This window comes from Schistocerca piceifrons, chromosome 5 (genome assembly GCF_021461385.2).
Source record: "Schistocerca piceifrons isolate TAMUIC-IGC-003096 chromosome 5, iqSchPice1.1, whole genome shotgun sequence".
NCBI classification, from domain to species: domain Eukaryota; kingdom Metazoa; phylum Arthropoda; class Insecta; order Orthoptera; family Acrididae; genus Schistocerca; species Schistocerca piceifrons.
Window position 1 is genome coordinate 437,136,376 of NC_060142.1, and position 27,183 is coordinate 437,163,558.

General features: G+C 46.2%; 1 protein-coding gene across 1 annotated transcript in view; it reads right to left on the bottom strand.

The window, feature by feature from the left end:
• The window catches only part of LOC124799063 (proline-rich protein 36-like), a 488,916-nt gene that overhangs the window by 77,612 nt on the left and 384,121 nt on the right, over positions 1 to 27,183 (bottom strand). Inside the window, exons 13-16 of the mRNA XM_047262601.1 lie at positions 20,246 to 20,507; positions 11,738 to 11,819; positions 11,368 to 11,589; positions 6,925 to 7,078 (exon numbers count right to left, since the gene is read on the bottom strand). Of these exons, the coding sequence (XP_047118557.1) occupies positions 6,925 to 7,078; positions 11,368 to 11,589; positions 11,738 to 11,819; positions 20,246 to 20,507 (720 nt within the window). The remainder of the gene's footprint in view (positions 1 to 6,924; positions 7,079 to 11,367; positions 11,590 to 11,737; positions 11,820 to 20,245; positions 20,508 to 27,183) is intronic.

The following is a 27,183-nucleotide window of genomic DNA, read 5'->3' on the forward strand; positions in this document are numbered from 1 at the left end:
AGTGGTGTCGCGACAGGCGTGAATGGAGGGACGAATGGAGACGTGTCGTCTTCAGCGATGAGAGTCGCTTCTGCCTTGGTGCCAATGATGGTCGTATGCGTGTTTGGCGCCGTGCAGGTGAGCGCAACAATCAGGACTGCATACGACCGAGGCACACAGGGCCAACACCCGGCATCATGGTGTGGGGAGCGATCTCCTACACTGGCCGTACACCACTGGTGATCGTCGAGGGGACACTGAATAGTGCACGGTACATCCAAACCGTCATCGAACCCATCGTTCTACCATTCCTAGACCGGCAAGGGAACTTGCTGTTCCAACAGGACAATGCACGTCCGCATGTATCCCGTGCCACCCAACGTGCTCTAGAAGGTGTAAGTCAACTACCCTGGCCAGCAAGATCTCCGGATCTGTCCCCCATTGAGCATGTTTGAGACTGGATGAAGCTTCGTCTCACGCGGTCTGCACGTCCAGCACGAACGCTGGTCCAACTGAGGCGCCAGGTGGAAATGGCATGGCAAGCCGTTCCACAGGACTACATCCAGCATCTCTACGATCGTCTCCATGGGAGAATAGCAGCCTGCATTGCTGCGAAAGGTGGATATACACTATACTAGTGCCGACATTGTGCATGCTCTGTTGCCTGTGTCTATGTGCCTGTGGTTCTGTCAGTGTGATCATGTGATGTATCTGACCCCAGGAATGTGTCAATAAAGTTTCCCCTTCCTGGGACAATGAATTCACGGTGTTCTTATTTCAATTTCCAGGAGTGTATAATCTCGTAACAGATAGATACGTATAATTATGTTGTTGAGGATTTATTAACAAAACTTTGATACGAGTGAGTACTCTAGAATTTTTCCAGTTTAATTAATTGACCGTACATTTTTTTATCACTAGATTTTATACGGTGACAAAATTTTTCAACAAATAACGGCTTATGGGCTTCCAGGTACATTGTTCTTTGTGAAAACAGTTCTATATTAAAGAATGTGACCAGCATTCCAGTTTTATTATATGATCAGGGGCTATTTCATAATCATATGTTATGCGTTGACGTAATTTTACCACAAATAACAATTTATTGGCTTCCAAAAATGTTCAAATGTGTGTGAAATATTATGGGACTTAACTGCTAAGGTCCTCAGTCCCTAAGCTTACACACTACTTAACCTAAATTATCCTAAGGACAAACACACACATCCATGCCCGAGGAAGGACTCGAACCTCCGCTGGGATCAGCCGCACAGGCCATGACAGCAGCGCCCAAGACCGCTCGGCTAATCCCGCGCTTGGCTTCCAAGTACTATTGTTCTTTCGTAAAGCAGGTCTGTATTACGAGTATGACTAGCTTTTTGCTGGCAACTTATAGAAAAAATTGTTCTGCCGCCACTTCAGAAACACCATCTTGATTATCTTCCAGCTGCGATCGCCCTCACTCGTTATGTTAACGAATGATGTCCATGATACACACCTTTGATATTTGCTGGCCATCTTACTACGACGTCTCCTTGGCAACTGCGTCCGTAGCTAGGAAGTCCAGGCCAGAAGAGTGCGCCAATGTTCTATTTAATTTCGTATTACTCAGATCACAGCATAATTACTGTATAATTGTCATAGTTTATAGTTATTTTACATAAATCCATTTGTTTATTCTATATACACTTTCTATTGATCAAATAGCCGATGCTATGAATATATCATACTACTTAAAAAAATTATTTCCGACAGATGGTACTACAAGAAATAAGAGAAATATAAGAAATAATTTTTAAATAGTCTCATTACAGTTAGTCATTATTTTGAATAATCTATTCTGTCCTATAGGCTCTGCTTTTTATAATTATTCACTTTCAGGTAAATCGTATCTTCAAATGATACGTAATTTATGTAAATCGTTCCTCATTGGCTGACGTTAACGTCGGCACAAACACACCATCACAAGATCTATATAACACAATGCTTCCTAGACAACAGCAGCAATTTCAGTGATTGAGGCGTCTACTGACTGTTCTGGACATCCTCGACTTCAGCTGATGGGTGACAACTCCTCGGTTTTAATAAGTTACTTCATTTTAAGTTACTGACTTGTTTATGTAACTAGCACGATTTCTATACTTTACAGTGCTATTCTGAAGATTGCCTAAGACTAGGACGAAACTGATCATTTTGGATAAAATAACCGTTGCGATCAAGACAGTTTTTCACTAGTCTTATATAGCTTATAAGATCGCTGTTCTCAAAAAGTGTTACCAAAAGTACTGAATGTGAACATTAGTGAAAGTGAAACAAACATATTACAGAAAGGGTGAACTTACAGCACTGGAGGAAACAGTGCCACAGTAGAACAACAGAGACGACTGAACATATAGGGACTACAATAGATACAGCAAAGCTTCCCGTAGTAGAGCAGAACAACGTAGTTAGTAAAATATCCAAAATAATCGAGAAAGGTGATAATAAACAGAACAAGAACAGTCAACTGATAAGAGAACCAATGAGACCCGCGAGAAACTTAATATCAAGAATGGTGACCACGAAGTAGACGAAGTTAAGGAATTCTGCTACCTCGGAAGCAAGATAATCCATAAGGTATGAAGCAAGAGCACATAAAAAGCAGAGTATCGCGGCAAAGAGCGTTTCCCTGGAGAAGACAAGCCTACTGGTATCAAACATAGGCCTTAATTTGGGAAGAAATTTCAGAGAATGAACGTCTGGAGCACGGCATTGTATCGTAGTGAATTATGAACAGTGGGCAAACCGAAACAGAAAAGAATCGAAGTGTTTTAGATGTGGTGCTGCAGAAGAATGTTGACGTCGACTGATAACGAATGAAAATGTTTCTCTGCAGAATAGATGAAGAGAGGAACACATGGAAAACATTGACAAGAAGAAGGAATAGGGAATAACCTCCATAGTGCTCCAGGGAGCTGTAGGGGGTAAAATCTGTAATGGACGACGGAGACTGGAATAAATCCAAAGAAAACTGAAGATGAGAATGTAAGGAGAGAGAAGAGAGACATACAGAGAGAGAGGAAGACGCTGCAGTCATGGACTGTGCGGCTGGTCCCGGCGGCGGTTCGAGTTCTCCCTCGGGCATGGGTGTGTGTGTGTATGTCCTTGGGATAATTAAGGTAAAGTAGTGTGTAAGCTTAGGGACTGATGACCTTAGCAGTTCACACACATCTGAACAGAGAGAGAGAGAGAGAGAGAGAGAGTGTACCGCGCTAAAAGGGCACCACGCCCTAATCACGCAAAACAGTCCCGTACCGTAATAGCATCCATCTCCCCTGTACTTCAATGTTGGCGCTATGCTTGATGGTAGGTAAAGTTTTCCACGCATTCGCCAAACCGAAATACTCCGATAGGGTTGCCACAGGGTATAGCGTGATAGCGTGATTCATCAATCCAAATCATTCGTTGTTAGTCATTCACTGTGCAATGGTGTCGCTTTTTTACACCACCTCAATTGTCACATAGTACTGACTACGGAAATTTGTGGCTTATGAGGAGCCCCTCATCCAATTTACCTCATTCTTTCTAACTCCCTCCGCACAGTTACTGTGCTAGCTGGACTGCTAGCAGCATTTTGGAACTGACGATTGATTGTTTCTGCTCATTTTAAGCGATTTTTACAGCCATCCTTCCAGATGTTCGACGGTCCCTGTCCAGATTGAAATGTCAGTGATACATAGGACACTCATGTGACATCCAACGACTAACCTTCATTGGAAGAGACTGAGCTATACCGACCGGTCCATTCCGCTGTTACCTCTTCTCTACTGACAACACAATACTCACTGCCTCCTTTTAAGTGCGGGTCCGCCTCTAGTGACATCTAGTAGCGAATTCCCCATTACATAGGAGTGTCCGGATACTTCAGACCGTACAGTGTATGTTTCATGAAATAACCATGACGAGGAAACCCAAGAAATTAGATCTCACACAGGAGTTCATCGAAAACCGTTCCTGCCACACTGGAAACAGATAGTGGTACCAGAGGTACGTCGTAAGGTGGCTTGCATAATACATACACTGATCAGCCAAAACATTATGACCACAGCCCACAGCGACATTGGATGCCACCTGTTGGCGTTTCGGCACGTGACGCGGTAACTAAAGTATCAAAGCGGTACAGACACGGATGGAGGATCACCCTAGCGGAGATATGGGCTCCAACTGGGGAAATCCATTGACATAAGCGACTTTGAAAAGGGCAGATTATTATTACGCAGAGCTCCAGAACGAGTATCCCTAAAACGGTGAAGCTGGTTGAATGTTCTAGCGCTATTGTTGTGAGCATATACGGAAAGAGGTAGAAGGACAATGAAACTGCCACTAGTCGCTAAATGATTGAACGTCCACGACTCTTCACAGAACGTGGCGTTCGCAGGCTTTTCTGGTGTGTAATGTAGGATAGATGGTGATTTGTGGCATCTCTTCCGAAAGAGCACAGTGCTGGTGCACGCACAAGCGTTTCGTAGCGCACCGTTCATCATACATTGTGGAACATGGAGCACTGCAGCAGGCCATCCCTACGTGTTCACATGTTGACCCAAAGAGATCGTCAATTACGACTGCAGTAGGCACGGGAGCATCGGGATTCTATCGGCGATCAATGAAAACGTATAAATGTGATTCACCCAAAGAGCCCACATGTCGTAATTACGACTGCAGTAGGCACGGAACCATCGGAATTCTACCGGCGATCAATGGAAACGTGTCGGTTCTTCGGGCGAATCACATTTTTGCCACACTAGGTCGATTGTCGTCTCCACAGATACCGTCACCTAATTGAAGGGCAGCTCGAAACGTGCAGCGCACCACGGACGCAGGTGGAACGAATATTAAGCTATGATAGACATTCTCCTACGCTTGCATGGCACCTGTGGTAGTAACCGAAGACATGCTGACAGCTGCGAACCACCTGCATCCCTTCATGCTTGACTGCGGTGTCATCTTTCAGCAGTATAACTGTCCGTGCCTCGGAACCCGATGCGTGCCACAGTGGTTTGAGGTGCATTGTAGTGGGCTCATGGTGATATCTCGGCGACGAAATTCGCCTGATGCAAATTCAGTAGAACCCATCCGGGTCGGCATCGGGCACCATCGCCTCATACGCAAATCAGCGGCTCGTTATTTATGCGAATTACGAAACCTGCGTATAGACATCTAATGCCACATACCTCCACAAACCTACCAACAAACTGTCGGATCCCTAACTCGCAGAATCAGTGATCTATTTAGTACTAAAGACGGACAAAGAAGCTATTAAGTAGGTGGTCAAAATGTTTTGGCTGATCATTGTATGTAGATTTAGAATAACAGAGAGAAACATCACTGATGATTGCTCGAACAGTCCACGGGTATACTGCCGGTGCATAGTGTCCAACGGGCACAATATTTCGGCGATCAGACATGTCGCCATCGTCAGGTGCGCTGACGAACTGAGCTCCTGAGGGCCAACGGCTGATTTAAATTCCCTCCCCCCGCGGGCCACTCTCTTCGCCGTCCGCGCCCGCGCGCCGGCGGCCGCGAAGACGTGGGCGTCGGAATCTGTCGTAGCGTCGATGTGCTTGCTACGTCCGCCCTGGTCGCCAGTTCGTGCTTCTTGCTGAGAGTCTTCTTAATTACATTCAGTGCCGGGTCCCAAGCCTTGCTGAGATTGTAGCCGCAATCTCGGTTGATAAGATCTTCCCTGGTGCGAATTTCGATAGCCTCCCTTATAACGCTGTCCCAATATTTAGAGGTCTGAGCCAGGATCTTGGTACGCTCATAATCCATCTCGTGTTTCTCGGACAAACAGTGCTCTGCTACCGCCGAATTATTTGTATATTTCAGTCGAGTGTGCTTTGATGTTCTCGGCAACGATCTTCGATGGTGCGTACTGTTTGTCCGATATCAGTCTTCCCACACTCACAGGGAATTTGGTATATGCCGGCCTTCCTCAAACCGAGGTCATCTTTCGCACTTCCCAGTAATGCTCGTGTTTTATTGGACGGGCAAAAGACGGTTTTAACTCGGTGTTTCTTTAATATACGGCCGATTTTCCCCGATAGTGCGCCGTTGTACGGAATAAAGGCAGTGGCTACCTCTTCTTCCGTGACTTCATCCGTCTCCACAGGTTGTGCTGTGGTGGTGGGACGGAGAGCGCGTCTAATCTGCCATTCCGAGTACACGGTTTTGAGGTGTTCCAATTCCTAGGGCAGATTCTCTGCGTCTGAGATGCTGCTCGCCCTGTGTACTAGTGTTTTTAGTACTCCATTCCTCTGAGAAGGGTGGTGGCAACTGTCTGCATGCAGTTACAGGTCAGTATGCGTTTTCTTCCTGTACATACCGTGGCTAAGGGTACCATCAGCTCTTCTCTTGACCATGACGTCGAGGAATGGTAATCTTCCTACTGCTTCGGTCTCCATAGTGAATTTGATGTTTAGATGTATGGGTTTTAGGTGTGTAAGGAAACCCAGGAGCTTGTCCCTACCGTGGGGTCAGATGACGAACGTGTCATCGACATAACGGAAGAAACAAGTAGGTTTTCAATTGGATGACGCCGGCGGGGGTAGGGGATTTAAATCGGCCGCATGCCCTCAGGAGCTCGTTCGTCAGCGCACCTGACGATGGCGACATGACTGATCGCCGAAATATTGTGCCCGTTGGACACTATGAACCGGCAGCATACCCGTGGACTGTTCGAGCAACAAATACGCCGGGAGAAACTGAAGAATCACATCACTGATGATGTTCTGAAAAGTAGATTATAGAAGACCTCGATGTACAAAAAACGAGCACTGTCAGAAATTACATGTAGACAATGTTTTACAATTCTGCAACACCATTACCAACGGTGACTTCGGTAAGTGGCGACACAAACGAAGATACTGGAGGGGCTCGTTTATAAAGCGCTGAATGTTGGAATGTGCTCACCTTCCTGGAGTGTCTTGGTCTCGGCGGCCTGCCCCGTGGGAAAGATGGTCTTCACGTAGATGCCCATGTGGCCCCTGGGCGAGTCGCGGCCGCCCACGATGCTGAAGCCCAGCGACTTCTTGCCTGGGCCCTTCTCGAACAGCACGGTGTGAACCTGCACACACCGACAGGATACTCTGACACTGGTGAGCACGTCACACCTGGAAAAGGTACCCCTACGTCAACAGCATCACTTTCCTTTAATGGCACAATCATACCCACAGAGGAACCAAGACGTAAGGACTAATCTCCTTGAGTAGTTACCGAAATACATTTAAATAGCAACATGCACGTCGAGGCAAATGGGTTGTCATTAAGTTTTGACAGAACTCCATAGGCACGGTAATACTCGCAGCGTCTAGAAATTGCGTGGCGGGCAGCCATTTCTGTTGAGTTACACACAAAATTAACTTTCAGCCTCAAACAATATACAAAATATCACTTGAATTCGAATTAAAGTCGTTATTATGTCACACACAGAGCTGTCGAAAGTCATGGGGTAGTGACATCATACAGATGGCGGTAGTACCAGGTCCACAGGTATAAAAGGGCAGTGCAATGTCGGAGCTGTCCCCACGTAATAACAGCTGAACGACGGGAATTAACAGACTGAGTTAGAGATAGACGTATCGGACATTCCATTTCAGAAATAGTTAGGGAATTCAGTATTGCGAGATCCACAGTGTAAAGCGTCTGGCGAGAATACCAAATTATCAGGCATGACCTCTCACCATGGATAACGCAGGGGCCGACTTGCTCCACTTAACGGCCGCTGAGAGCAGAGGCGTTTGCGCAGAGTTGTCATTGCTAACAGACAAGCAACACTGTGTGAAATAATATCAGAAATGAGTGTGGGACATACGACGAACGCATGCGTTAGGAAAGTGCCGCGAAATTTCAGATTAATGGGCTATGACAGTAAACGACCGACGCAAGTGCCTTTGCTAACAGCACGACATGCCCTGCAGCGCCTCTCCTGGGCTCGTTACCATATTGGTTGGACGCTAGGCTATTGGAAAGCCGTGGCGTGGTGGACGGATCCCGATCTCAGTTGGTAATAGCTGATGGTAAGGTTCGGGTGTGTCGCAGACCCCACGAAGCAATGGAGCCATGTTGTCAACGAGGCTCTGTGCAAGCTGGTGGTGGCTCCATAACGCTGTGGGCTGTGTTTACATGTAATGGACTGGGTCTTTTGATCCAACTGCACCGATCATTGATTCGAAATGGGTATGTTCGGCTACCTGGAGACCACTTTCAGTCGTTCATGGGCTTCGTGTTCTCAAACAACGATAGAATTTTTATGGTTGACAATGTCCTATGTCGCCGGCCGCGGTGGCCGAGCGGTTCTAGGCGCTTCAGTCCGGAACCGCGCTGCTGCTACGGTCGCAGGTTCGAATCCTGCCTCGGGCATGGATGTGTGTGATGTCGTTAGGTTTAAGTAGTTCTAAGTTCTAGGGGCTGATGACCTCAGATGTTAAGTCCAATAGTGCTTAGAGCCCATTGAATGTTCTATGTCACGGGGTCACAATTATTCGTGATTGGTTTGAAGAATATTCTGGCCATTCCGAGCGAATGATGTGGCCACCCAGATCGCGCGACATGAATCCCATCGAGCGTTTATGGGACATAATCGAGAGGTAAGTTCATGCACAAAATCTTGTACCGACAACACTTTGCAATTATGGACGGCTTTAGAGGCAGCACGAGTCAGTATTTCCATAGGGGACTTCCAATGACTTGTTGAGTCCATGCCACGTGGAGTTGCTGGCTATTCCGGGCAAAATGAGGTCCGGCACGATACTAGGTGGTCCCATGACTTTTGTCGCTTCCGTGTATAGCTCTAACAAGGGCGTCACTAGCCACTATGTTAAAAGAAGCTGCCCGAGTAGAAAGAGCGGAGATGCGCATTGCTTGGAGCCATTGTAAAAAGAAAGTTGAAACGCAATATACGTCACACACCGTAGACCAGGGTACTGGTGTGACATAAATTTGTAGTTTCGACATTGATTTCACGCGTCTTGATTTTCCAGCCTGCTTTTTCATGTGTAAGTGGTAAAGATAATCAAATATTACACAACATTCTGACATTTCAGTTGATTGTTGGTAAGAGGTCATGGGTTATTTGATCAGAATGAATATGGATAGTGAACCGTGGTAAGAATTGCTGTTTTGAAGAGCGCGCCGCAGCGCGTAGGGTGAAGCAGTCTCCCTCCGTTTCTGGCAGTGGCGCCGCTGTGACAATCGCAGTTTTGGTGTCTCCCTCTAGTGGGAAAGGGGAAAGGTAGCCTGTTCACGTGCATTTGAGGGGGCGCTATGAGCTCGCCAGTCGGTGAGTCTGGGAGTCGGTGCAGTGAGTCGACAGAGTCAGTCGGATGGCAGACACTCGCATGTTAGTCAGTCGGCCCTAAGTCTCCGTCGCTGTTAGGATGTGGACCGAGTCGGGTTCGTCGTTACTCCGCTGTTGGACGAGTTGGCAGTCAGCAGCAGGCAGGTCCGCACGGTGCAAGTACGCGCCGGGACCGTGGTCGAAGCAGACGGAAGGCCGTTGGTCGATCGGTCGGCTGGTCGTCGGATGGCGACATGTAGTCTGCTGAGCGTCGACACCAGGATCAGTCGGGAAGAGTAGGCAGCCAGCAACAGCCGGGTACGTATGGTTTTAGTATTCGCCGGGACCGCTGTCGGCGAAAGCGGGCTGCCGTTGGTCGTTTGCTCGGCCGGTCGTCTTAGTCAACGACGTCTTGGATTCTCAGGATGAACACCATTTTCCGAGTCGGGATGTGGTTGGACCTTGTTGGTTCGTTGGAACTGAGCAGCGACGCAGTCTCCACAGCGCGAAGCCAGGCCGAGGCTTTTGGCGGCGGGCACGCGCTGTTGCGTTTGGAGGCGCTAGCTGCGAGAGCGACTTCTCGCTTTCCTCCGAAGCAGGATCTTCAAGTTGGGTAATTGGTTACTTCCTTTTAAATGTCGACTGTTACGATTTGTTCGTTATTTGTGGATTATTGTTTCCTCAGCCGTTCACGCGTGTGATAAAAAGTGGTGTGTGTTGTTGTCTAGAACCCTCAGCCTTCTTCCGTAGTGATTTGACAGTTGTGACTTGTGTTTTCTGTATTCTTTTAAACTTGACTTGAGTGGTGTTTGATGCCTTGATCTTGGTGAGGCCGAGTTAGAAGGTGTAGGTATCTTGGTTTACTCGACAGCGGCCGATATTCTCTGTATGTCTGTCGTTCGGAGCTACCTCTGTCATGTTTGTCGGATTCAGTGTGTTAAAGAATTTATTGCTTGGAGTGTAACGGCCTAATTCCTGAAATATATTTTTATCGTGCCTATAATCTTGAGAGGCGGTATATGTGTACTGTAGAGCATGGTAACTCGTTTGGCCAACCTTGTATAATTTTATATAAGATTGCATTTCATGGGCTTTTATTTAAATGGTCATTTTAGTACATAAAGTTGCCACCCTTCCACCGTCAGACTTTTCTTAGAAGTCAAAATCAAGTTGCACCTTCGGTGGCAAGTTAATCTTTTAATTTTAGTATTTTGTACCATTTCCATCCCTCCTACGGGGTGCATAGTTTGTGTGTTTGTGTCAATTGTTAAAACTTTTGCTTTAAGATAATCTGGTGTGTTGCAGATTTGCACCAGTGTAGTCTTTCAGAGATTGTTGTGAGCGGTCGTGACTACGGCCGTGTCAAAAGGGAGCGGCAAGGTTCTCAGCCCGAAAGCTCATACACTCAAAAATTTGTTTCTTTCTGCCTGTGAATAAAGTGTAACTTGATATTTAGAGGGTGCTTTCTGCTTATAATTAAAAATACGTTTCTTTCAAAAAAATAAAATAAAAAAATCTTTTAGGAATAAAATTCCCATTTTTTAAAAGCAATTTGATTTTGATTTCTTCAGTTACTCCCTGGCAACTACTTCCACGCTCACAAAGTGCGATTAAATGTGTTAATGTTCTTGATGAATCGCTACTAAATAAAATAAATTTTTAAGAATATTCTTTGAAAATTAAATCCACGGTTGAGATAGAATGATCAAAAGACTCTGAGAAACAATGGGTAGGGCAAGCAAGTGATTTGTTTAACTCTGAAAGGATTGGTCGGAATTGGCGAACAAGGAGAACTAGAGAAGAAAGTGCACACCTACCAATATGTTAGAGAGCAACAAAAGAGAAGGATAGAGGAAATGGAGACAGAGAGAGAGAGAGAGAGAGAGAGAGAGAGAGAGTCACCAGTGGAGGAGAGAAGAGAACGCTGAAGATCTCGGAAGCACAACAGTTGGATGAAGAGGTTGTGGCAGGAGAAGAAGAAAACAGAACCCATTAAGGGGGCTACCCTTGTCGTTCAGAGGTCGTAACAAAAAATAGAAGTCAGTTGTCGGTGCTAAGACCGGCGAGGCGCGACTCACCGTCATGGGGTGCTGCTGCTGGCGCTGCTTGGTCTCCGGGGAGGCGCCGCGCAGCGCGGGCGTCGACACGAAGACGTCGTCGACCATCTCTGCGAGCGGCGAGCGGGCGCCCGTGCTGTCGCTGAGGGTGCGCTTCTGCGCGGCGTCGCTGCCGGCGGAGAGCAGCCCGCTGGCGCTGTTGCAGACGCCGACGCCGACGCCGCCGGCGCTCGCCACGGCCGCCACGTGCAGCGCCGCGCGCGACGCCCGCCGCGTCGCCAGGTACGGGTCACGCCGGTTCGTCAGCGACACCGGCGGGATGATCGGCCTGCAGGCGAGGGGAACCCTTAGCTATCTAGTGGTGCAGCGCTCTTACAAGGGAAGTACTCACCTTCAATAACAAAACCCGAATCCAAATAATTTTAAAATACAGGGTGTCCACAATGAGACTCCAACATCTGAACTCATAAAATCTGAGAGGAAACACAATTTATTGACTAACAAATACAGGGAAATCATACAGCAGCTCATCAAGTTTTCATACACGGGTGGACGGTTCAGTACACTTCAACATGGACCCCACGGGTAGCGCGAAGAATATCAAGTCTATAATCGATTTCGTGCCCTGTGTTGCGGAGCATCTGTTCTGTGACAGAGTTGATGACAATTCTTATGCGCTGTTTTCAAGTCTTGCAGGCCCTTTACTGGTGTAGCGTATATCCGGTCTTTCACATAACCCCACAAGAAAGAATCGAAGGGGGTTATGTCGGGCGAACGTGGCGGCCAAGGAATTGGACCTCCACGGCCAATCCATCGTTGCGGGAATGTCTCATTTAAAAATTTTCGGACATCAAGGCTCCAATGGGGTGGTGCACCGTCCTGTTGAAACATGATGGTTCCATCCACAGTCGGCTCCTGAAAGAAAAACGGCCCAACAATGCGATTCATCATCAAACCACACCACACATTAACTTTCGGACTGTCGCGCATGTGTTCCCTAGGTGCATGTGGATTTTAGGACCCCCAGAAGCGCACATTGTGATGATTGACAGCCCCTGACACATGAAAGGTTGCCGCGTCAGTAAACATCACGCGTGATAAAAATGTCTCGTCCGCGGCAATGCGATCTAACATGACACATGCAAATTCTTCTCGCTTTCGTCGATCATCAGGCTTCATTTCTTGCACAATCTGCACTTTATATGCGTACAAACGTAATCGCTGATGAAGCGCTTCGTGCATTGTTGATCGTTTCATACGAAGTTCTCGTGCTGCCTGTCGCACTGACTTCTCTGGACTTCGTTCGAATGACTGCCGCACTTGTTCCACATGATGTTCGCTGATCCCAGGCTTACCACCACCATGCCCTTTCGCAACACTCCCAGTAGCCAATAACTGATGACACCACTACTTTATAGTCTTGAAAGACGGGGGTGATTTGTTGTAAACTCGACGAAAGTTTCTTTCCACTTGAGTCGCCGATTGTGTCTCTGCATACGACCAGGCCACTGGTGCACGCTCCTTCATATCCTCAATTTTGCTAAAGCAATTCATTGCACCTCCGCTACGGCCACTTGGCGTATCAAATTTGCACACCACAAACTTGTTGAGTTGCTTTGTCTGCCCCTTCAGGAATCACAGGTCTACCATCTGAAATGAGAAAGATATAGGATATTAAAATGTTGGAGTCTCATTGTGGGCACCCTGTACTTGCCGCCAGTCAGAACTAAGGAGCTAAATTGCAGGCATTTCATTCGTCAGTTTCTACTCCCTCTAACAGAACTTCAGTGGAAGGTGCTGTTTCCCCACTATAACTTTTCAGCGACTGATGGAAAACATCTGCTGTTATTGGAAATCCCCAGCCACACCCCACTTAGAAAGATTACGGAAAATCTCACCCAAAAAGTCCATACCACTGTGTACCAGAAACCGCCTCTGGCGTTCACAATATCCAACAGGACGAACACACCGGTGCTGCCAGGAATAATATGTTACAACATGATAAATTATAAGATACGAGACGTTAATTTTACTTGGGCTGTGGATCCAGTGCTTAATCCCCCTCATCATAGCCAGTAACATCTATCAGTGTGATGTGTGATGTACAGACAAAATGCACTTCATAGCAAATTATTCTGCATGCCGAGTGGGGTGTGTTAAAGATGATGTTTTATAGTACAGAACGCTGTAATAATATTATTAAAAAGCGCATACGACTTACCTGTGTTCTGAAAATTGCCTTAGTCCTCGCTCACTACTAATGGAATTATTCATGGACTTGCTATAGTCTAAGGAACTGACTCAGGGAACATGAGACTGGGATAGTAATTACACTGATTCAAGAATTCTTCAGTAAGATACATTTCCACACGGGTATTTAAAGAAGCAACGCTGTTGACAGAAATCTCGTTAAGTTTTTGAGAAATTTACTTCAGATTTTTACATCAGTTACTATAAACATTCGGATGGACGTAGGTGATATAATTTTTAAATGCATATAATATATAAATATGTATGTAATATATAACGTAGAAATCTTCTTAGCAAACATCTCCAAACGTTCTTGACCGACTCACTCCAAATCTTTAAATAATACTTTAATAAAAATTCGGACAGATGTAGGCTGTATATATTTCTAATGAATAAATATGTGTGTAACATACTCTGACAGGAGAAAAACGGAACACCAAAAGATAGTGAATGTAGTGCAATGAAATTTCGGGATATATTTGTCTAGGTAACACATTTTAGTGGTTAACATTGCAACTCCACCGTAGTCTACGGGTAGCATATTTGATTAGTAATCAAGATGTTCTCCATTCCGTGTTTCAACCCCGCCATCGCTTAAATTTTAAACGAAAATCATCAGTAGTGGCTGCCGAAGACTTCCGGCCTAAGAAGTCTCGCCTCATTCAACCAATTGCCTTTTCAAAGAGGGCGGAGGAGCGGATAGAGGATCAAGGCAATATCTTGTCCTTGGGGTGGTAAACTGCTTCTAAGGGTGGAAGAATCAGCAATGATCAACGAAATGAGAAAGCAAAGGCAATGGAGACCACTGCATTAATGACAGATAATGTGTTTCTACAGGACACGTGGTCTGTAGTTGAAAAGTATCATGAAGATCTCTCCATTGGCAAAAGATTCCGGACTAGTCCCCGATTCGGATCTAGGGAAGGGAACTGCCAATGCGGAGGTGACCAAGAGAAGAAAATTGAATAACAAACGAAAGGATAACGTTCTGAAAGTCGGTGTGTAGAATGTCAGAAGTTTGAACGTGGTAGGGAAGCTAGAAGATCTCAGAAGAGAAATGCTAAGGCTCGATCTAGATACAGTATAGTGGGAGTTAGTGAAGTGAAATGGATAGAAGACAACGATTTCTGGTCAGATGAATATAGGGTAATATCAACAGCAGAAGAAAATGGTATAACGGGAGTAGGATTCGTTATGAATATGAAGGCAGGGTAGAGAATAAGTTACTGTGAGCAGCTCAGTGATAGGGTGGTCCTCGTCAGAATCGACAACAAACCAACACCGGCAAGTATATCTGCCGACGTCACAAGCGGAAGAAGAAAAGATAGAGACAGTATATGAGGATTTGGAATGGGAAATTTAGTGCGCCAAGGATGATGAAATATTTAAATGTGATTGTAGGGAAAGGCGTAGAAGAGAGGTTACGGGAGAATATGGGCTTGGTACTAGGAATTAGAGAGAGGAAAGATTAATTGAATTTGCAATAAATTTCAGCTAGTAATAGGAAATACTGTGTTAAAGGATCACAAGAGGAAGAGGTATACTTGTAAAAGGTCGGGAGATACGACAAGATTTCAGTTAGGTAGTAGCACCCGTCCGAGACACAAGCAGCAACAAGGAAGTGACCGATTTTGTGACTTCTACGAGTTCCTAACCAGGAGTGAATTTTATAATATCAACTGTGTGCTTTAATAGTTTAGTTTCTTGAGTTTCTGCGTGTTCATTTAATATCTAATAGCAACAGTTCTCGCGTTTCCTTCTGCGCCGGAAATTAAACCGATTTTGTGCTAAATTAAAAGTTCTAAATCAGGGGCGAATTATTTAGTTTCACCTGAGTGCTTCGGTAGTTAGGTATTTGAATCTTTGCGTGTTAATACAATTTATTAGACACAGTTATTGCGTTTTCGTCAGGGTCTACAGTAGAGTTCCGCAGCACGTGACGATAGTCCGTTTATCTGCATAGTTTATTTTCCACGGTCTTTAGTATGGACAGGGGCTGCGACTGTTGTGTGCGGAATCGAGCCGAGTTGGTGACACTTCGCTCTCAGCTTCAGGCTGTGATGGCTTCGGTTACACAGCTAGAGGCTGCAGTGGATGGTCACCACAGTTGTGGGCCGGCCGTGGGGATCCAACGGAAGTCCAGCACGGCCGAGTCCTCCGATCGGTCCTCACCTGTGGCCAGCCCAGTTACTGCTCGCACTGAGGTTGACGCTCACCTGTGGGCGAGTGGGAGGTCGCCCTGGGGCGTAGCATGCGGCGAAAGACTTCCCAGGCAGCCGCACGTTATGGCCTCCCCGGTTTGTCTGACAAACAGGTTCCAGGCGCTGTCTGACTGACACTGTCGCGAGCCAGATGCTGTCGCCCGTCCTGTTTCAGAGGAAATCTTTCAGTCTGCAAGATCCGGACAATCACAGAGGGTGGGAGGGAGCTCCAACGTTAGGCGCGTTATGGGGCTCCTTAGGGACATGGCTGCCAAGAAGGGAAAGAAAACGAATATGCACTCCGTGTGCCTACTGGGTGGAGTCATTCCAAATGTGGAACGGGTCCTCCTGGATGCCATGAAGAGCACAGGTTGCAGCCTGCTGCAGGTGGTTAATCACATCGGTACCAATGATGTTTGTCACTTTGGATCAGAAGAGATTCTCTCTGGTTTCGAGAGGCTAACAGAAGTGGTAAAGGCTGCTAGTCTTGCTTGCAAGATGAAAGCAGAGCTGACCATTTGCAGCATAGTCGGCAGGAGAGATTGCGGACCTCTGGTACAGACCCAAGTGGAGAGTCTGAATCAGAGGCTCAGACGGTTCTGCGATCGTCTAGGCTGCAGATTCCTCGACTTTCGCCAAAGTGTGGTTGGGTTTCGGGTTCCGCTGAATAGATCAGGTGTCCACTATACGCAGGAGGCGGCTACACGGGTAGCATGGGCTGTTTTTTTGGGTTAGAGGGTTTCGGAAAAACACAAGAAGGACTTCAGTCACAAACGGTGCAGGCCGAACACAGGAAGAACGTAGATACAGGAACCATCGGGTTATACCGATCTTTCTGTAAAATCGCAGAAGGAACATCCAGCTTCGAGCATCCCTATTGGACGATCTCGTCAAGCTAATTGAGGTGTTGATATTGGCGTCTTTGTTGCCTTAAAGGCATTCTTGACTACATCAACTCACCACGCCCAGTCTCAAAAGTAACCAACACTCTTGACCGTTACCGCTAGTATTTAACGCAAATCTGATTTGCTTCCTCATAGTGGCGCTACTAACACCACTCTCAAGCGACTGGCATGAAATTCGAATAGATATCTTCTTTCAGTCGTTCAAACACGCGTACGAACTTCCGTTTACGTCGCACTAGTCTTTCTTGGTGTTGTTACTTTTTTCCATCAGTGTACGAATGGGAATCGTTGTTAGAAAAAGTCTCGAAAAGGTTTTGACTGATTTACTTCAAATTTTCGCATGGTACTCTAATAAGCACTCAGTCAGACATAGGATACACATTTTTTAAACAACACTGTACAGATTTTCTTTTAAAACTAAATGCGAGGAAGGTAATACTGCTCTGTGAAAATGTACGGTTTCGTTTTCTTTCTCACATCCAGTTTTAAATATTACGGCAGTACATTTATATACACAACAATGTACTGTTTCGTTCTCTTCCTCTTAGTCGGTTTTAACAGGAAACAGGAAATTTGGTTTATGACTTATCGGCTTATGATTAGAATACTACTATGGTATCTGAACCGTCGAAAAGTTTGTAATCCTGCCCTTTGGCACGTTAAAATTATCCCATGATAGAAGGTAATATCCTCACAGATTCGGCAGCTGGTGAGGTTTCTCTCACATCTCGTATAAAATGATCCTGTTAACGAGGTTGCTCGCTAATTTAATCTCAACTGCCTCCTTAATAACACTGTCCCAATAGCTGAACGTGCATGCCAATAACTCGGTGTTATTATAAAACAGTATCCAAGCAATGTTTGGCAATAGCAGATCTACTTCGCTGCAGTAATCGTGTGTACCGTTTACGCTCAGTACATCAGTCCTCCACGGTCCTGATAGTTTGACCAATATATGCCATACCGCAGCTACAAGGAATGCGATATACACCCACCTTACGCAGACCAAGATGATCCGTAACAGAACTCAAAAGCGCTCTAATTTTAGTTGGAGGTCGGAAAATTCATTTCACATCGTATTTCCGTGAAATACGGCCGATCTTGGTGGAAGTGTTTCCTACGTAAGGCAAAAAGTCAGTAGACTTAAGTGTCGACTCAGAATTATCATTAATCACTCGATGTACAGTTGGTCGATAGCGCAACGCACGGTCAATCTGTCTATCTCTATAACCATTTTGACGAAATGTAACTTCAAGATGGGAAAGCTCAGCTGGAAAAGTCAGAAACGACATGTGCCCTATGTACCAAGATACGAAGTACCTCTCACGCTGAGCCGGATGGTGACAACTATTAGCCTGTAAGTACAAGTCGGTGTGAGTACATTTCCTGTAGACTGCTTTGCGCTATCGACCAACTGTACATCGAGTGATTGATGATAATTCTGAGTCGACATCTAAGTCTACTGCCTTTTTGCCTTACGTAGAAAACAGTTGCAACAAGATTTTACGGAAATACGATGTGAAATGTGTTTTCCGTCCTCCATCTAAAATTAGAGCGTTTTTGAGTTCTGGCCGGCCGGCGTGGCCGAGCGGTTCTAGGCGCTTCAGTCTGGAACCGCGCGACCGCTACGGTCGCAGGTTCGAATCCTGCCTCGGGCATGGATGTGTGTGATGTCCTTAGGTTAGTCAGGTTTAAGTAGTTCTAAGTTCTAGGGGACTGATGACCTCAGATGTTAAGTCCCATAGTGCTCAAAGCCATTTGAACCATTTTTTTTTAGTTCTGTTAAGGATGATCTTGGTCTGCGTAAGGCGGGTGTATATCGCATTCTTTGTAGCTGCGGCATGGCATATATTGGTCAAACTATCAGGACCGTGGAGCACCGATGTACTGAGCATAAACGGCACACATGATTACAGCAGCCAAATAGATCTGCTATTGCCGAACATGGCTTTCACCCCATGGTATATAATAACACTGATATATTGGCATGCGCGTCCAGCTATTGGGACAGTGTTATTAAGGAGGCAGTTGAGATTAAATTAGCGAGCAACCTCGTTTATAGGGATGGAGGTTTTTGTTTAAACTCTGTTGGAACCCGGCTCTCTCCTTTGTTAAAAAATAAAAAGAGGGACAGAGTCAATGCTACATCCCCTGCGAGTTCGTAGTCTCACACTATCGATAGCTCTGACTTTGGTCATCTTTAGTGGCACTAGTGTTCAGTGTGTGTGTTATCTTTCCTGCACCAGTCCGAGAACCGAGGCTATAAATTTGCATGTTCGTCGCCTGTCCATTGCAGTCTGCCTTGAAAATTGCTGGGTGTTCTCCCGCCGAAACATCGGCGGTCGCTGAAAGTGTTACCTGGCTGAATTCCCGGAAATTATTTGAAATCTAACCTTGTCCTCGCTATCCCTAACGGAGCGATATCTATTGGGTCATAGTATATTCCTATAGCCATCTTTTATAACCATTTCTTGAATCTAAGTGGTGTTTTGTGGGATCTTCAAATGTCTGCCAGTTAAGTTTCCGTAGTACTTCTGTGACACTCTTGCTGCCTCTGGATCACAGGGGCCCGGGTTCGATTCCCGGCAGGGCTGAGGATTTTCTCTGCCTGGGGCTGGATGTTTGTGTGGTCCTCATCATTTCATCATCACCATTCGTGAGAACGGCTACACTGGATTGTGTATAAATTAGACTGTGTAAAAATTGGGACAATTTACGGGCGCTGATGACTGCGCAGTTGAGCGCCCCACAAACCAAACATCATCATCATCTGTGAAACTCTCCTGCAGGTCAAACAAACTTAGGATTATTCGTGATACCCTTCTCTGTGTATCTACAATACCCCCTATTAGCCCTACTGAACATAAACGGCACACACGATTACAGCAGCCAAGTAGATCTGCTTTTACCGAACATTGCTTGGATACTAGTCGCCCTATGGCATATAATAATACCGATATATTGGCATGAGCGTCCAGCTGTTGGGACAGTGTATTAAGGAGGCAGTTGAGATTAAATTAGCGAGCAACCTCGTTAACAGGAATGGAGGTTTTTGCTTAAAGTCTGTTTGGAATCCGGCTCTCTCCCTTGTCAATAAAAAAAAAAAAGTCGGAGGGACATAGTCAATGGCACATCACCTGCGAGCACTAGTGTTCAGTGTGTGTCTTATCTTGTCTTATCTTTCCTGCTTCAGTCCGAGAACCGAGGTTTTAAATTTGCATGTACGTCGCCTGTCCGTTGCAGTTTGCCTTGAAAATGGCGGGGTGTTCTCCCGCCGAAATATCGGCGGTCGCTGAAAGTGTTACCTGGCTCAATTGCCGGGAGTTATTTGAAAGTTGTGTACGCCAGGAGAAACTCAGGTCTCACAAGATTAGATCAATTACGTGTAAATTAGCATTTAAGCAGTCATACATCTCGCGCTACATTCTTGAATGGAACGTTAGGTAGCCGTAATAACTGGTACAGTGGGAAGTACCCTCTGCTATGCACTTCCCAGCAGTATGGGTGCGAATGCTGAGAAGATAAGTAGACGCAGCTGCTGACCTGGGCGCTGGCGGCGGCGGGGGTTCCCCGGAGACGTCCTCCTGCGAGGAGTCGAGGTCGTGGCTCTCGGTGCGCTCGCGCAGCAGCGGCGGCGTGACGGCGGCCAGCACCGGCACGATGGTCGTCGCCTCGTCGCAGGAGGCCACGTTGCGCGACGTGACGAAGAGACGCGCGCGGTGGTTCAGCAGGCACAGGTTGTCGCTGTGGCGCCGCCACGGCTCCGGCACCACCGGCGCCGCCAGGCTGTCACGGTGGCCCAGGCCTGCCAATTGCACAGGCCGCACGTCGTCACAGGCCGAGCACGGCCAACTCACTGATATTTGTTGACTAAGATATTACAGTTTTCTTTAAAAGTAAGTGTCCTATATTACGAGGCGTGTTTCTTAATTAGTACCGTTTTGAAATTTAAAAAAAGAAGTGATAAGATATCTCAATAATTTTATTTTTACATGAAAGCCTGTACCTTAATCTACGCACTGACGCCATATTTCCTGGTATACGTTGTGTATTGAGTGTTTAAGATGCCTCCGATAATCATCAGTCCCGCTGACTGTGACGTGCGGGGTATTATAATACACTCCTGGAAATGGAAAAAAGAACACATTGACACCGGTGTGTCAGACCCACCATACCTGCTCCGGACACTGCGAGAGGGCTGTACAAGCAATGATCACACGCACGGCACAGCGGACACACCAGGAACCGCGGTGTTGGCCGTCGAATGGCGCTAGCTGCGCAGCATTTGTGCACCGCCGCCGTCAGTGTCAGCCAGTTTGCCGTGGCATACGGAGCTCCATCGCAGTCTTTAACACAGGTAGCATGCCGCGACAGCGTGGACGTGAACCGTATGTGCAGTTGACGGACTTTGAGCGAGGGCGTATAGTGGGCATGCGGGAGGCCGGGTGGACGTACCGCCGAATTGCTCAACACGTGGGGCGTGAGGTCTCCACAGTACATCGATGTTGTCGCCAGTGGTCGGCGGAATGTGCACGTGCCCGTCGACCTGGGACCGGACCGCAGCGATGCACGGATGCACGGCAAGACCGTAGGATCCTACGCAGTGCCGTAGGGGACCGCACCGCCACTTCCCAGCAAATTAGGGACACTGTTGCTCCTGGGGTATCGGCGAGGACCATTCGCAACCGTCTCCATGAAGCTGGGCTACGGTCCCGCACACCGTTAGGCCGTCTTCCGCTCACGCCCCAACATCGTGCAGCCCGCCTCCAGTGGTGTCGCGACAGGAGTGAATGGAGAGACGAATGGAGACGTGTCGTCTTCAGCGATGAGAGTCGCTTCTGCCTTGGTGCCAATGATGGTCGTATGCGTGTTTGGCGCCGTGCAGGTGAGCGCCACAATCAGGACTGCATACGACCGAGGCACACAGGGACAACACCCGGCATCATGGTGTGGGGAGCGGTCTCCTACACTGGCCGTACACCACTGGTGATCGTCGAGGGGACACTGAATAGTGCACGGTACATCCAAACCGTCATCGAACCCATCGTTCTACCATTCCTAGACCGGCAAGGGAACTTGCTGTTCCAACAGGACAATGCACGTCCGCATGTATCCCGTGCCACCCAACGTGCTCTAGAAGGTGTAAGTCAACTACCCTGGCCAGCAAGATCTCCGGATCTGTCCCCCATTGAGCATGTTTGGGACTGGATGAAGCGTCGTCTCACGCGGTCTGCACGTCCAGCACGAACGCTGGTCCAACTGAGGCGCCAGGTGGAAATGGCATGGCAAGCCGTTCCACAGGACTACATCCAGCATCTCTACGATCGTCTCCATGGGAGAATAGCAGCCTGCATTGCTGCGAAAGGTGGATATAGACTGTACTAGTGCCGACATTGTGCATGCTCTGTTGCCTGTGTCTATGTGCCTGTGGTTCTGTCAGTGTGATCATGTGATGTATCTGACCCCAGGAATGTGTCAATAAAGTTTCCCCTTCCTGGGACAATGAATTCACGGTGTTCTTATTTCAATTTCCAGGAGTGTATTTCTTAGTGCTAAAGGCCTAAAAGCGATCGATATTCATCGTAAGATCTGTGCGCTTTACGGAGAAATCATTATGAGTGATGGAAAGGTAAGAAAGTGGGTGAGATCACTTAAAGATGGCCGCACAAATGTGCATGATGAACAACGGAGTGGGCGTCCTTCGGTCGTTAATGAAAGTTTTATGCAGGAAGTGGACAATAAGGTGTGAGAAAACAGACGCTTTACGATTTCCTCCTTACGGGACGACTTTCCTAATGTTTCTCGAAGTGTTTTGTATGGCATTGTGTCTGAGCACTTGAATTACCGAAAATTTTGCGCACGTTGGGTACCGAAAATGTTGACGGATGTGCACAAAACCAAACGTTTAGACAGTGCATTGACTTTCCTTGAGCGGTACCACAACGACGGTGATGATTTCTTAAGCCAAATTGCTACAGGCGATGAAACGTGGGTGGCTTACTTCACACAAGAATCAAAGCAACAGTCCATGGAATGGCGGCATTCAGATTCACCCAGAAAAGTGAAGTTTAAGCAAACAATTGCTGCCCAGAAAATCATGTGCACAGTTTTTTGGGACAGAAAAGGAGTACTGCTTGTGGAATTTCTGCCTCGTGATGAGACAATCAATGCAGTAGCTTACTATAAGACATTGCACAGTCTGCGCCGTTCAATTCAGAACAAAAGACGTGGCAAGTTGAGCAAGGGCATCGTTTTGCTGCAGGACAATGCTCGTGCGCATGTAGAGAAACAGACCAAAGATCTCATCACATCTTTTCGATGGGAAACTCTAGATCGTCCTCCTTACAGCCCCGATCTTGCGCCCAGTGACTACCACCTGTCCCTGCACTTGAAGAAACACCTGGGAGGCCAGCATCTTCACGACGATGGCAAAGTCAAAACAGTGGTGATGCAGTGGTTAACAAGTCAGGTGGCAGACTTCTATGAGGACGATATTCAAAAACTGGCACAATGTTATGATAAGTGCCTCAATATTGACGGAAATTATGTAGAAAAGTAGATTAAGGTACAGGCTTTCATGTAAAAATAAAATTATTGAGAAATCTTAGCACGTCTTTTTTTAATTTCAAAACGGTACTTACTACCTCTTAATATATGGGATAGTACAGGTGGAAGCTAGTACAAAGAGCTATAGAAGTAAGTCTGGTAACAAATAGTTGTTGAGATCTGGGCCATTTTAACATGTTTTTATTATACAGAGCGATTAAAAAAAAGTTACAAATTGTCATGGCACATCGGGAATACAACTAGGATCAATAATCACATAGAAAATAGGGGTTGCAAACGCCACGAGAGGTCGGAGACAGCTTAATTGGGCTGTACATTCTCTGTGACTTACTTGATGGTCGTACGTATCTCGTATGCCTTATACAGGGTGAGTCACCTAACATTACCGCTGGATATATTTCGTAAACCACATCAAATACTGACGAATCGATTCCACAGACCGAACGTGAGGAGAGGAGTTACAAATTGTCATGGCGCATCGGGAATACAACTAGGATCAATAATCACATAGAAAATAGGGGTTGCAAACGCCACGAGAGGTCGGAGACAGCTTAATTGGGCTGTACATTCTCTGTGACTTACTTGATGGTCGCACGTATCTCGTATGTCTTATACAGGGTGAGTCACCTAACATTACCGCTGGATATATTTCGTAAACCACATCAAATACTGACGAATCGATTCCACAGACCGAACGTGAGGAGAGAGGCTAGTGTAATTGGTTAATACAAACCATAAAAAAATGCACGGAAGTATGTTTTTTAACACAAACCTACGTTTTTTTTAAATTGAACCCCGTTAGTTTTGTTAGCACATCTGAACATATAAACAAATACGTAATCAGTACCGTTTGTTGCATTGTAAAATGTTAATTACATCCGGAGATATTGTAACCTAAAGTTGACGCTTGAGTACCACTCCTCCGCTGTTCGATCGTGTGTATCGGAGAGCACCGAATTACGTAGGGATCCAAAGGGAACGGTGATGGACCTTAGGTACAGAAGAGACTAGAACAGCACATTACGTCCACATGCTAACACCATTTTATTGGTCTTTTTCACTGACGCACATGTACATTACCATGAGGGATGAGGTACACGTACACACGTGGTTTCCGTTTTCAATTACGGAGTGGAATAGAGTGTGTCCCGACATGTCAGGCCAATAGATGTTCAATGTGGTGGCCATCATTTGCTGCACACAATTGCAATCTCTGGCGTAATGAATGTCGTACACGCCGCAGTACATCTGGTGTAATGTCGCCACAGGCTGCCACAATACGTTGTTTAATATCCTCTGGGGTTGTAGTCACATCAGGATACACATTCTCCTTTAACGTACCCCACAGAAAGAAGTCCAGGGGTGTAAGATCAGGAGAACGGGCTGGCCAATTTATGCGTCCTCCACGTCCTATGAAACGCCCGTCGAACATCCTGTCAAGGGTCAGCCTAGTGTTAATTGCGGAATGTGCAGGTGCACCATCATGCTGATACCACATACGTCGACGCGTTTCCAGTGGGACATTTTCGAGCAACGTTGGCAGATCATTCTGTAGAAACGCGATGTATGTTGCAGCTGTTTGGGCCCCTGCAATGAAGTGAGGACCAATGAGGTGGTCGCCAAAGATTCCGCACCATACATTTACAGTCCACGGTCGCTGTCGCTCTACCTGTCGGGCCCAGCGGGGATTGTCCACGGACCAGTAATGCATGTTCCGTAGATTCACTGCCCCGTGGTTTGTGAAACCCGCTTCATCGGTAAACAGGTAGAACTGCAACGCATTCTCTGTTAACGCCCATTGACAGAATTGCACTCGATGATTAAAGTCATCACCATGTAATTGCTGATGTAGCGACACATGAAACGGGTGAAAGCGGTGACGATGCAGTATGCGCATGACACTACTTTGACTCAGTCCACTGGCTCTCGCAATGTCCCATGTACTCATGGCAACAGCAGCTAACACACCAACTGCAGCCGCTTCTCTTGTTACGGACCCGTTTGCGTGCTACGACCATACCTGTTGCATACAGTTGGCGGTAGATGTTTTGCAATGTGCGGCACGTTGGATGCTCTCTGTCCGGGTACCGTTCTGCATACACCCTGCAGGCTTCAGCTGCATTTCGTCGACACTCGCCATAGATGAGTATCATCTCCGCCTTTTCAGAGTTCGAATACACCATGGTCACAGTTCCTACAACACTACACTATCACGGACGTCTGGTAACACGGTGTACTACAGTTAGTCTGCGTGCGGAGGCGAATGCAGAATAACAATAGCAGCAAGCGCTACATGCGGACACTGCGACAGCTAGACCAAACCACAACAGTACACTACAGCCACACTCGTAAACACGGTCGTCATCGTAAACATGTCCCTGCAGATGCTGCTCGCCGACCGTGGCCCGTGTTTGTTACAACACGCAACTGAACGTCGGAGGTTTCAAGCGTCAACTTTAGGTTACAATATCTCCGGATGTAATTAACATTTTACAATGCAACAAACGGCACTGATTACGTATTTGTTTATATGTTCAGATGTGCTAACAAAACTAACGTGGTTCCATTTTAAAAAAAACGTAGGTTTGTGTTAAAAAACATACTTCCGTGCATTTTTGTATGGTTTGTATTAAACAATTACACTAGCCCCTCTCCTCACGTTCAGTCTGTGGAATCGGTTCGTCAGTATTTGATGTGGTTTACGAAATATATCCAGCGGTAATGTTAGGTGACTCACCCTGTATATTTTTATTAGGTGGATTTCTTGTCTGTCAGTCTGTTCTGTACAAATTTTGAAATTGATTTGAAAATAACTTCCCAATGAGCTAGTGACTTAAAATTTTAAACATAGTTCAGAACTGGATGACATTGCAATATTAAGTCACTTTCTGTGCAGTAAGGGTGGGGGTGGGAGTGAAGAAGCCTTGCAACGCCTGACATCTCAGCTTCCCTGTAGGAATGTATGTTGCAGGTAGTATATGAGTCGATGGGCATGGCTGAGCAGAGAGAGTGGGGAAGAAGAGAGGGATGGAGAGAGGGGGAGAAGGAGATGTGAGCAGTTCGTGTGACATATGCATACACAGGCAAAGATATGGGTAGAAATCTAGTACATTTGTAGAAATAAATAATTAAATACAAAAATATAATCTCATTAAAATGTTTAAAACCAACAGAGAAAATTCACACATGCAAGACTAAAATTCAGCAAATAAGTACTTAAATACAAATAAATTTTTAATATTACGTATTTTTGGAATGAACTAAATGTACAAGCGTAGAAAATAAATTTTCCTACCTCTTTACAGATTCCTAAACCAATACAGATAGTCCTGAAAATCTGTGCTTGTGAATTCTTAATAGCTATGCCAAAATCTGTAGTGTTATTAATGATAAAAGTCATGGGCATGCAATAGATAGTAGATGGATGGTGAACTATGCATGCATCAATCATGTAATACATGGGGTCCACGTTTTTCGTTGTAAGTCTTACAAGTACTGTAATAGCTATAAAAAACTCACAAGCACAAATTTTCAGGACTATCAGTATGGGGTTAGAAATCTGGATGCAGATTGGAAAAATTATTTGATTTTTTAAGTTGGATATGAAAACATGTTATTTTAAAAATATATTTTTATTTAAATAATTATGAGTGGTCAATATACAGTGGCTTCAGGCAAATGCCAGAATGGTTCCTTTGAAAGGGCACGGCCAGTTTCCTTCCACAACTTTCCGTAATGCGAGCCTGTGCTCCGTCTCTAATGACCTCGTTGTTGAAGGGACGTTAAACACTAATCTACTTCTCCTTGTACTGCAGTCCAATGCAAACATCTTGGGGTAGTTGCTCTGCAACAATGAGCCCTAGCTGCCATGTAGACATTGCATCTTGAGCCAGATTGTCAGAATTAATGCAGCT